Source organism: Hyperoodon ampullatus, assembly GCF_949752795.1.
Source record: "Hyperoodon ampullatus genome assembly, chromosome: 14".
Taxonomy (NCBI): Eukaryota; Metazoa; Chordata; class Mammalia; order Artiodactyla; family Ziphiidae; genus Hyperoodon; species Hyperoodon ampullatus.
The window spans coordinates 5,924,900-5,937,212 of record NC_136927.1 but is presented as its reverse complement, the minus strand read 5'-3'; the positions used below and the strand labels follow the sequence as shown (position 1 = coordinate 5,937,212).

The 12,313-nt window shown below is 46.8% G+C and overlaps 1 protein-coding gene across 1 annotated transcript in view; it reads left to right on the top strand.

Moving 5' to 3' along the window:
• The first annotated feature begins 6,901 nt into the window (after window positions 1-6,901).
• The window catches only part of NINL (ninein like), a 60,547-nt gene continuing 55,135 nt past the window's right edge, over window positions 6,902-12,313 (top strand). Inside the window, exon 1 of the mRNA XM_079718958.1 lies at window positions 6,902-7,090. Coding sequence (XP_079575084.1) covers window positions 6,908-7,090 — 183 coding nt within the window. The 5' untranslated portion in view covers window positions 6,902-6,907. The remainder of the gene's footprint in view (window positions 7,091-12,313) is intronic.

The window sequence follows — 12,313 nt, the reverse complement described above, 5'->3', positions numbered from 1 at the left end:
CCCTAGAAAGCAGGTTTTCTAGGACTATTTTAGAGTTTGATATCCTTATAGTTTTCAGTCTAAACATCTTACTTTGTAGGAAGAGCAAATACTATATTGATTGCCAATTAAATGACGCATCAGCTTATTTTTATATTGTTGGGATTGGAAAATCCCTTGGATAAAAATGATAGCTTCTCAAGCCTTATTGCTGAGATAGTTAGGGCCGACGCTGGCAAAGTAAATAAATAGTATAAGTTTTGAGAAACAAGAAAGAAGCCATGAAAACAGTTAATGCAGAAATTAATCCTACAAGCTCAGAACTGCTGAGGTATGGAGGTTGATTACAAACCCCAAGGCTATTTGACATGGTGCCAAGACCTGCTCTTCTGGAGCCCAGGGCTGGACTTCAGTGTTTTATCTGGGTCGTAACATCTTTGCAGATACAGAACGCGCCATCTAGAATAGCTACCTTGGTGCTGTTCATTCTGGGTCAGCAGGCTTTTACAGGTTTTTATGGAGGGGCTTGTTTGGAGTTGTTTCTGGGTGCGATGCTCTGGGTCCACAGACATCGGCCCACCCAGCTGCTTGTGAGAGACCACAGGTCTCTGTGGTTCCCTGTCCTTGATACCCAGCGGGTTTCCAGGGCCACAGATTAAATCCCCTCATCGCTGTGCATCAGTTAAATGCAAACCTACACCTTTCCTCCAGAGGGCTGCGTGGTCCTGCAGGGTGGTGGTCAGCAGCTGTTTCTTGGCCCGTATCCAGTTTGTTTGAGGGCAGGTTTTTCTCCCCAGGATGAAAATAGTGTTTTGCTTCACCTGGTAGCAAAGTTTATGCTCATATATTTAATTAAGCTTTATAGCATTAGAATTATTGAGAGTCTACTGATTCCAGTTTCAAAAGAAACAAACCGTAATAAGCCAAGGGCGCCTCTTTATCTGGAACATTGTCCCCTGTCTGCAGTCAGCACTGAACGCAGCGGGGTTTTCTGGTGGTTTTGATGTGTGGACATTTATGCATTTGTGGAATCCGGAGAGGATTAAATAATTCAGCTTGGGTGAAGAAGAAACTGAAGAGGCCCTTGGATGTTTATTATTTATAACGGCCACTTGGCTGTGAGGCCTGCCCGTCGCGTGTGAGTAGGCCTGGGCGCCGAGGATGGGTGGTGCAGGAGGCGGGGCCCCGCCTGAGAGGTCCCCTGTTTCTCTTCTCCTTCCCTGGGTTCTCTGCAAGGATTCTAGGGGACGGCGTTCTCTGTCCTCACACACAGGCCTCAGGGAGTCTGAACAGAGCTACAGGTTCCCTGCTGGGAGGGGCAGGGTTAAGGCCCTTGTCCTGCTCACTGTTGTGTCCTGTGGTTTAGGTTGATTGCTTTTCCCAGTCAGGAGGGAGAGGCGTTTCCCAGTGACACATTTCTGGAAATAGGATTTGAGCAGCTGGAAGGCTGGGAGCCTGGGGACCGGTGTGCGGGATGGTGATTCTACTGTCGTTCGTGGTGTGATGAGTACCAGGGCCTGGAACCTTCCCCTCCCCTCAGCAGCCCAGCAAAGGTGGTGTTTTAGACCCAATTTGACAGAAGCTCTGACTGGCCCAGAGCTGAGCCTGGCTGGGGGCCCTGCAGCCTTGCAGAGAGGCATGGGGATAGGGGATGGGTCACCTCAGCTGTGAAGGCAGCGTTGCCCATGTCTGGGGTCTTTTAGGGTGGCCTTTGCACGGTTCAGGAAGATTCTAGTGCTTTAAAATGTTCTCAGGGAGCCCTTGGCTGGTCTCCTTTGACCTCGACAGCAGGAAGGTGGCCTCTGGGCTCCCCACCCTGCAGTGATGCCACTAACGTGCAGACAGCAGGGTTTACGGGGGGGATCTGGCACCTGGAGGCTTGGGGGGTCAGATCCTGGGACCTGAAGGGAGTTGACCCCAATCCAGTCCATTTCAGTGTTGGTTTGTCTTAAGTACCCACCGGACACCAAGAGCCAACTTTGCAAACCAGTGTGGAGGGTTGTGCAGCTGCGTGTCCCGAGAGCATCCTCCGTCACCTCCTGCTGTGTCTGAGGCGCGGTGCCTGCTGGGCCCCCATCCCTGCCCGCCCCAGGCCCACCCAGTGGACCAGCAGCAGGTGGATGGGCCGAGGAGGGGGGCCTGCTGGAGGGAGGCCTTCAGAACCCAAGGCAAGAGCAGACGCAGGGTGGGGTGGGGTGGGGGGGCTGCACAAGGGTTAGTGTCTTCCTTCGAGGAAGAGCCCAAGTGAGGACACAGTGGTCCCTTGCTTAGCGAGATCATCCCGCTGAGCAGACCATCTGGGAGGCGGCACCGTCCCCTCCTTGCCCTTCACTCCCAGTTTGGTTGATGCTGCAGTGCTCCCAGTAGAGAGGGTTTGGATGGGCCAGAGCTCAAGTCAGCAACCCCGACCGCTGACCAGGGCGAGTCTCCCAACTCGGGCTCTGTGCGGGCTTCAGGGTCCCACTGTGGGGGGCCGGCGGGAGGTGGAGCCAGTTCCCCGGGTGGGGAGAGGGCGCACAGCAGCCGTGGAGGTGCTAAGTGCCGTTGGACTCCTGTCTGGAGCTGCTTTATGGAGGCCTGAGAAACATCCCCTGGGCCATAAGCGGGCAGGCTGGTACCTCGGATCACCCTCACCTCGAGGCTTCCCTGTCTCTCCCACCCCCCACGGAAGATGCACTGTCCACCTACCACAGGGACGCTGTCTGGGGCACAGTTACAGTTCCATTCTTGTGCCCAGCTTGGCTTTATGGAGGCTTTCTTGGGTTTTCCATAATTACTTTTTAACATCTTTATTCTTTTCCAAATGGTCCATCAGCTCTGTCAGAAACCACCCACATTGGGGACTTCCCTGGTGGTCCAGTGGTTAAGACTCTGCACTCCCAATGCAGGGGGCCCAGGTTTGATCCCTGGTCAGGGAACTAGATCCTGCTGCAACTAAAAGAGCTTGCATGCCACAACTAAAGATCCCTCACGCGGCAACGAAGATCTCACATGCGGCAACGAAGATCTCACATGCCTCAACGAAGACCTGGCGGAGCCAAATAAGTAAATAAATAAATATTTTTTAAAAAAGAAGAAGAAACCACCCATGTTGTTTTCCACGTGGTCCCACGATACGGGACCCTAGGGTCCCTAGTGGCCAGTTTGTGTGGATTGCACTGTGGCCCTGCCCCAGGCCACCCTCCCAGAACGGTGTGCACTGCTTGCAGGGGACCCAGATCTACAACCTGCGTCTTCCTCCTTCTTGGCTGAAGTAATGCGTCCGCTAGCTTCCAGGTTGGTGGAAAGTGCCCTTTCCTCAGGAGGTGTTTCAGCCTCCAATCCCATTCTTGCTGTGGGAGTCACGCCTGGCGCTGAGTGCAGAATGCTCTTTTCTCTCTAGACATTTTTAGGACTTGTTTGTTTGCTCTGAAGTTTCTTGAGGATTTACTCGGTCTGGATGTTTTTATTTGTTGGCCCTCACGGTGGGACTTTGCCGTCTCTCTGCTTGGAAAAGTCTTGTATTTTTCCAGAACCCCCCTTCCCATCAGCTGGTTGCCTTTCCTGGGCTTTTAGAGGATGCCTGGACTTTGGGTGTTGATTTTGAATTTTTTTTTTAAGGAAAAAAAATCCAGGTAAAAGTGCCACAAACAGAACCAGGCAATTTCAGAAAGCAAACCACCAAATATTGAACTTTTTTTCCTTAAAAAAAGTTTTTTCTTATTTTTAAAGTTTTAATTGTAAAAAACACAATGATATAAATTTTACCCACTTGGGACTTCCCTGGTGGTCCAGTGGGAAAGAATCTGCCTTCCAATGCAGGGGATGTGGGTTTGATCCCTGGTCAGGGAACTAATATCCCGCATGCCTCAGTGAAGATCCTGCATGCCGCAGCTAAGACCCAACACAGCCAAAAATAAAATAAAATAAAATAAATAATAAAATAAATTAAAAAAAATTTACCCTCTTAATCATTTTTAAATATACACTTCAGTAGTGTTAACTGGTATCCACATTACTGTGTAACAGATCTCTAGGACGTTTTCATCTTGCAAAACTGAAACTCTTTACCTGCTGAGCAACCCTTCCTATCCCCCTACCCAAGCCCCTGTCACCCACCACTCTACTTTGTCTCCTTGATTTTGACTAGTTATCTTACGGAAGTGAAGTCATACAGTATTTGTCGTTTTGTGACTGGCATATTCCACTCAACATAAGGTTCATCCATGTTGTGGGAGGTGACAGGATTTCCTTCCATTTAAGGCTGAATAATATTCCATTTTATTGATATTTTCTTTATCCATTCTTTTGTCAATGGACGTTTGGGTTGCTTCCACCTCTTGGCTGTTGTGAATAATGTTGCAGGGAACATAGGAGTGCAGATAACTCTGAGATCCTGCTTTCAGTTCTCTGGGTTGTATACCTGGAAGTGGAATTTGCTGGGTCATATGGTAATTCTATTTTTAGTTTTTTGAGGAACCTCCATACTGTTTTCCACAGCAGCTACACCATTTTACATTCCTACCAAGAGTGCCCAAGGGCTCCAATTTCTCAACATCGTCACCAACACTTGTTGTTTTCTGTTTTTTTTTATAGTGGCCATCCTAATGGGTGCTAGATAATATCTCACTGTGGTTTTGTTTTGTGTGTACCTAATTAGAGATGTTGAGCACTTTTCGCGTGCTTGGCCATTTGGTGGCCTTTTGTGTATCTTTTTTGGAGAATTGTCTATTCAAGTCCTTTGCCCATTTTTTAATCGGGTTACTGGTTTTTGTTGTTGAGTTATAGGAGTTCTTTATTTGTTCTGATCATTAACCTCTTATCAGATGTATGATTTGCAAATTATTTTCTCCCATTCTGTATGTAAGTTGCCTTTTTACACTGTTGATTGTTTTCTTTGATGTGCAGATTCTTAAGTTTGATATAGTACCATTTGTCTATTTTTACTTTTGTTGCCTATGCTTTTGGTGTCATATCTAAGAAATCGTTGCCAAATCTAACATCATGAAACTTTTCCTCTGTTTTTTTTTTTTAAGAATTTTATAGTTTAGATCTTATGTGTAGATCTTGAATCCACTGTGAGTTCATTTTTGATTATGGTTTAAAGTAAGGGTTGAACTTCATTCTTCTGCATGTGGATATCCAGTTTTCCAAGCACCATTTATTGAAGAGATTGTCTTTTCCTCATTGTGTGATCTTGGCCATTTGGAAAATCATTTGACCACATATGCAAGGGTTTATTTCTGGGCTCTCAAGGGTGTTCCATTGGTCTATGTCTGTCCTTATGTTTTTTGGTTACTTTATTGATTTTTAATTTCCTTTTCTTCTCTGTCTCATTTTTTGTCTCTTTATTTGGGTACACTTAATCGAAGATGTATTTGGTCCTTGTCTTCCAGTGTTGCCACTGAATTTTTTATTGTGATTATCATATGTCAATGTCAGGAAACCTCCCTTGGTGTCTAATCATCCCTATTGTCTAGTAGGCTATCTTGTTGCATGATGTTAATGTTTTTCCTTCACCTCTCTGGGGATATTAGTTCCTCTCTCTCTCTCTCTCTCCCCCCCACCCCGTGTGTGTGTGCTTGCGTGCGTGTCTTGGGTTACTCCCCTCTCGCCTCCCCCATGTATCACCCTCCAAATCAGTGCCTTCAGCTTCCAGCGAATGGGGGTGTGTGAACATCAGGATTCTGAGCCCCACTCAGACTTCTACACGACCCCTGAGGCCTTCCATAGTTCCAGGGTGTTTAGAGTGTCCAGTGACTTGTCACTTGAGCCCTTTTCTGGGACTCCAGAGTCCCGGCGAATCCACGTGCATCAGTGTGACTCCAATGCGGTGGTCATGGTACAGACCTGAGCCCGGGCTGTATTTCCCAGATGAAGGTGCCCTTGGAGTTTTTCCAAGCCTTCCTGGCCCATCTCAGCACTAAGGTTTGTCATGTGGTATCTCAGCTACAGAAAGACCCCCCCAATCCTGGGGCAAGAGGAGGGCAAATTCCATAGGGCACACATGACCAGAAGCAGTGCCGCCTTTCTTCCAGTGTTTTTCCCAGGACTTTGAAAGCAAAGCATGGATGGACCTTATCTTGGATGGGGGTTAGGAAGCGTCATAGCAAATGGCGGCTGAAAGATCTTATTGCCTGACCTGTAGAATGCTGGGCCTGAGCACACCACTAGCCTGTGCCTGGATGGCCAGAGACGAATCACCTGCTGTCTTGGGACAGTGTCTCAGATTTCTGGGGATGAGGGAAAGGAGAGGAAAAGAAGTGTTTCTGAGTGGTCAGAGCTGAACTGTGTGTTGGGCAAAGCTGGCATGACCAAGGGGATGTGGGCTGAGTGTGCAGGGTCCTCGCCCCTGAATCAGCCCTTGCATGGAGGCAGGGGTTGGGGGCACGTGGCAGACGGCAAGTTCTCTCAGGAGGGGGCTGGCTTGTCATTGCTCCTGGGAGGGCCCCCGGTGCCCTCTGACCTCCAGCCTGAGTTCTGCCCAAGACCAGAATCCTGGGGCAGAAGTTCGGGCAAGTGTGCCAGGCATCCAGCAGGCCCTGTGTGTATATGTATAGAGAAAAAGTAGAATGTATATCTGCCAAAATATTAAAATGATTTTCAAGTGGTGAAATTTTGGATGGTTTTCTTTCTCTTTATACCTCTTTTTTTCTGATTATTCTGTAATAGATACTTTTTTACAGAACAAAGTAATTCTGGTTCTTTGAGCCAGTGAGGGAGAACGAGCCCCCTGGGAACACGTTTCTGGCCTCTCCTGATTTCCTCCAGCCTCACGTGTCCTGAGACGGCCCTGGTGCCCCTTCCCACACGCCAGCTCCTCCCCTGCCCTGGGCCACACTGCCTGGCGCGTTGGGACCGTGGAGGGAGGTGGGACCGTGGAGGGAGGTGGGAGTGGCAGTCAGAGGGCACCGTTGTCTTCTTCTCCCTGCACGCAGCCTGCGATGGGATGGACGAAGAGGAAGAGAGCCACTATGTCTCGCAGCTCAGGGATGTCTACAGCAGCTGTGACACCACAGGGACAGGCTGCTTGGACCGGGAGGAGCTGACCCAACTCTGCCTGAAGCTTCATCTGGAAAAGCAGCTGCCTGTCCTTCTGCAAACACTTCTAGGAAACGACCACTTTGCCAGGGTGAGTAACTTCATTGACTTCATTCTCACAAAGCAAAGCACAGAGGGTGTGTGGTTATAGCTGCTGGCATCTGAGAAATACCAACTGACTGGAGATACTCATCAAAGGAAAGTTAGGAGGAAATGGGGTGCTGTTTTTCCTTCTGGGCAACATCTATGTTGTAGAAAGAAGTTCCTTAAGATTGCTTTTTTAAAGCATAGTAACTTCCAGAGATTTGTTTTGTTGTTTTTTCCAGAAAGATGCTTGGGTGATTCATCCGGGGAGTGGAAGGTTGGTATGGATGGTGCGTGTGGTTCACAAAACACAGTGATCTGTGCTCAGCTCACACACTGGGTCATTCAGAGGCAGCTGCAGAGTACCTCGAAGGCACATTGTCTTGTAAAATTACCCAGCGTGAAATTCATCCAGCAGCTGGGCAGAACATTGCCCACTGCTGTTGCAGGAACCAAGGCTCCCTGTGTTCAGAGTGTATCTCTGTGAGTGTATCTATCCCAGATAGGAAGTAGGCACTCAGAGAGGTCTTTTCTCTAGGAAATTCAAGGTCATCCAGAACGGTAATCTGGAGCCTGGACCACAACTTGCTTTCCTGATTGAAACACTAAGAAGCTTCTTAGTGTTCCTGCTTCTTAAATGTGTCCAGATGTTAACACGTTTGTTTTAGAAACAGTGCCTGGAATTCCCTGGTGGTCCAGCGGTTAGGACTCCGGGGTTTCACTGCCAGGGGCCTGTGTTCGATCCCCGGTCAGGGAACTAAGATCCCGCAGGCCACATGACGCAGCCCAAAAAAGAAAAAAAACCCAGTGGCTATAATCTTACCTTTGAAGGAAGGGCATTTTTTCCATAGAACTCAGTAAAACTCTTTTCATTTTGAAGGAGAAAAAAATCTAGCTGCAAATATTCTGAGTTGGCTTTTGGGCAAAAACAAACGAAGAAGAACAACCAAAAACCCCTCCCTGCTGGCCCTGGGGGAGGGTCCAGGCGGATCTGACCTCCTGTCACTTCCCCGAAGGCCGTGTGGCCAGTGCTGTCAGCAGTGCTGCTCCCCCTGCGTGGAGGACTCAGCCTCACAAACCCACTGCACCCTTTTCTGTCTCTTTACTCTGTTCCTGCTTTTTCTTTATGGACTTAAGAATCAGGTGTGTTTTTGATAGAAAATGTCCTAGCGCCTCTTGATATCACCTGGAATTGTATTTGGAGGCTGGATAAGCAAAAGGCACATTTGTGAAAATCAACACTCTGGTTAAAACAGCACATACAGGGACTTCCCTGGCGGTCTAGTGGTTAGGACTCTGCACTTCCACCACAGGGGACACAGGTTCAATCCCTAGTCAGGGAACTAAGATTCTGCATGCCGTGTGTGACAAAAACAAAACAAAACAAAACAAAACAAAAAACAGCATGAACAGATGGTTTCCTTGATGATTTTTGACAGTTTGGAAAATTCAAAACCAAAAGAATCACTTTTGGGCCCAGATTCATTGTAGGATGTATCATTCCCGGCCTTTCTCTACTTTGTGCTTTGTCTGTGAGAAGGGGAGTGTGACCTTGAAACCCTGAGTTACACTTGGAGGAAGGTCAGCGTTGGAGTAGCTGCAAAGGGAAAAGGGCTGTTACCGTTCCCCTGCTTCATCCACAGGCGGGGGAGCGCACACAGCCAGCGTTTAGGTGGAACATTCTGTAGAGGTTTGAGGGACACCAGTGTCAAGCCAGAAGTATCCAGGTAGTTGTCATCATTTTCTGTGACAGAAACCAAATGGTGGAGCTTTCAGGGAGTTTTGAAGAAAAACAAGATAAATCCTTTGTCCAGGAGAATGGATTGGCTTTTCAATTCAAATATCACATATTCAGTTTCCTTGCAGGAACTAACATATATGACGCCACAGAAATGTTAGTCATTGATACAGTAATCCAGTTATAACGATGAAGAAACAATATTATAATATCTGAATTAATAAGGTAATTTTTAATGCTATGAGGCTATGCTTGTTTTTTTTTTAAATTAATTAATTAATTAATTTGGCTGCGTCGGGTCTTAGTTGCGGTATGCAGGATCTAGTTCCCTGACTAGGGATCAAACCCAGGCCCCCTGCATTGGGAGCATGGAGTCTTAACCACTGGACCACCAGGGAAGTCCCAATATGCTTGTTTATAATTCCTTTTTCCCATTAAAGAAACATTATCAGGTCTAGTTTCAAGCCAGAAAGTTGACGTGGCCTAAGAGTCCTGTGACTTGAGCAATTTCCATGGGCGTTTTGTTATTTCTCATGTTTCTTTACCAGCGGTGAGGCTCTTACCTCGAGTATGTTAAATTTGGGTAGAAAGAGAATTTTCCTCTCAAAAAAAATTGATAACATAGTGTTACTGAAAATAATTTTAAGGTTGAGAGTGATTCTTGATCACAGGGTCCAGCCTCTTCATTTGTGAGGAGAGTCCGTGACCAAGCAGGGATGATGGTGTATCCTGTTGGGTCAAACACCTGATGCCATGGGCTGGCCCTTCCTTCTTTTATGGGCTGTGAGGGGAGAGGACACAGAAGCACACACAAGCACAGTCAAAATGGTATCAGATAAAACAGCAGCACACTCGGCAATCAGCTTGCCTCCTGTTTGATGGATCAGAAGAAAGTCAGCTGATAAGTATCAATATTATCAAAGATGCAAAAGAAATCTGAGATTGGATCAAGCAAAATGGCCATTTCATTCTGCTCCCATGTAGTCAACAAGTACTTTTGAGCTCTTATTATGTGCGAGGCAAATCTAGAAGCTAGGAATGTAAAAATGAAAGCAATACAACGTCTCTCTTTGTGAAATGAAATCTATGCAAGGTTATTCATTCTAGTATTGATTCACATGGCAGAAGACTGGAAACAGCCTTTTGAATATGAAATTAGTTCAATACATTCTGGTAGATCCAAATGATGAAATTGATGCCTCATCCCTAAAAAAGAGGGAAGAGACTTCAGACATTCTCCTAGTGGCAGGTTAGCAAACTCAGGCCTACCTTCCAGTTAGTGCTACTAAAAAGGCTGAACAAAATAGAAAAAACAAAAGATCTTGAAAATGGTAAAGAGCAAACAAGTCAGGGGGAATTACAACCTAAAACTCTATGCTAAGTCACGTATCGAGAGAAGTTAAGCTCAGCACACAAAACCCCATTTGCCCTGAGAATATTTTCTGGTCTTAAATAGCAACTGTGAAATTGATACGTCATTTGGGGGTTTTAAAGGGCCAGGGAAATGCATGTCTAAACACAGGCTCATCCAAGGAGAAACTGGTGAACCAGCCCCCAGTTTAAGGGAGGATCCTGAGGGTGCACCTGTAGGGTAAAGATATAGGGTAAGTGAATCAGCCGTTGTGCTCTTTGCTGTCTGGGCTTGCGTGCACTCAGGGGTCTAGATGACCTCAGGCCTTGCACTTAGATCAGGTGGTCCTGCACAGGCGGTGCCCTCAGGCACATGGCAAAAGCAAACAGAAGTCCTCTCCTGAGAAAGTTCCCTCAGCCTGGGTCTGTAATTCTTCCTAAGTAATAGTCATATACAATAACCAGCATACAGTCAAGGGTAACTAGGCACAAAATCAAGATGAGCGAGAGCCAGAGAAACAACAGGCAACAGAAGCAGAGTACAGAGATGTGAAGTATTGGAATTACTGGGCAAAAAGTATAAGCCAACTATGGTTACTATGTTAGGAGAGATTAAACAAAAAACAAGCTTGAGGGACTCCCCTGGTGGCGCAGTGGTTAAGAATCCACCTGCCAGTGCAGGGGTCATGGGTTCGATCCCTGGTCCGGGAAGATCCCACATGCCCCAGAGCAACTAAGCCCGTGCACCACAACTACTGAAGCCCAAGCTCCCTAGAGCCCACGAGCCACAACTACTGAGTCTGCGTGCTGCAACTACTGAGCCCGCACACGTAGAGCCCATGCTCTGCAACAAGAGAAGCCACTGCCATGAGAAACCCGTGCACCGCAACGAAGAGTAGCCCCTGCTTGCCGCAACTAGAGAAAGCCCGCGTGCAGCAACAAAGACCCAATGCAGCCAAAAAATTTTAAAAAATTAAAAAAAACAAGCTTGAAAATATCCACAGGAAAGAGGTAACTCTAAAAAGTGACATAACAAATCTGAATAAAGAACCAAATACAACTTTTAAGAGTTTAACAGCAGATTAGACACAGCTGAAAAGAGCACTGACCCAGGATGCAGCGTGATGTCATAAAGAGAAGGTGAAGACCGGGGAACATCCCTTTGGTTGGAATCCCAGGAGGAGAGGAGTGAATGAGGAGAGATTTTGTGAACAGATAATAGCTAAAAAGTTTCCAAAACAGATTTAAGGTTCCAAAAACCCATGGAATTCTGAGTAGCATAAATAAAAAGAAATCCACATCTGGCCATATTATTGTGAAAGTGAAGGGAAACAAAGACATCTTAAAAGCAGCCAGAGATGGGTACACATGATCTCTCTGTATTTTTTCCCTACAACTGCATGTGAATCTATAATTATCTCAAAATGAAACATTTAATAATTTTTAAAATAGCAGCCAGGGGAAAAAAGACATATCCTGAAAATCAGCCATAGTTAGATTGACTATTGCTTTCTCAGATGTGACCGTAGAAGCCAGAAGCCAATGGAAAGGTGTCTCCAATGTACTAAAAGAGGACTGGTGGCAACCTGAATCTCATACTCGGCAAGAATACCCTTTAAGGGGACTTCCCTGGCGGTCCAGTGGTTACGACTCTGAGCTTCCACTGCAGGGGGCGAGGGTTCAGTCCCTGGTCGGGGAACTAAGATTTCGCGTGCCGCGAGGAGCGGCCAAAAAAAAAAAAGATACTCTTTAAGAGCAAAGGCGAAAGAATGCACCTGTGAGAAGGTGAATTCTGCTCAGTTTTGAGACGATATAGAGGCAAACACATCCATTAGATATTTGTTGAGTATTTGCACTGGGTCACTGTGAGATCACATGCTAGTCGGGGAGACAGAAAATAAACAAGTAATCCAGTGTCAGATCCGATACGTGTGTAACTGAGGCAGAGGTGCCCCCAAGCCAACAGCTGCATTTAGTGCCCATCGGCAGCAACAGAATGTGCTCATTCAAGTGCTGTGCCAGGTGTGGGAAGCATGCTTGGACCTACAGCCCAGGCCTGTTTTACTGGTGACAGTAAGCTCTTGTGTTGATTTCCTTCTGTGGGACTTCAGTAGAAGCACAGGTAGAGAAAAGAGCTGAAGA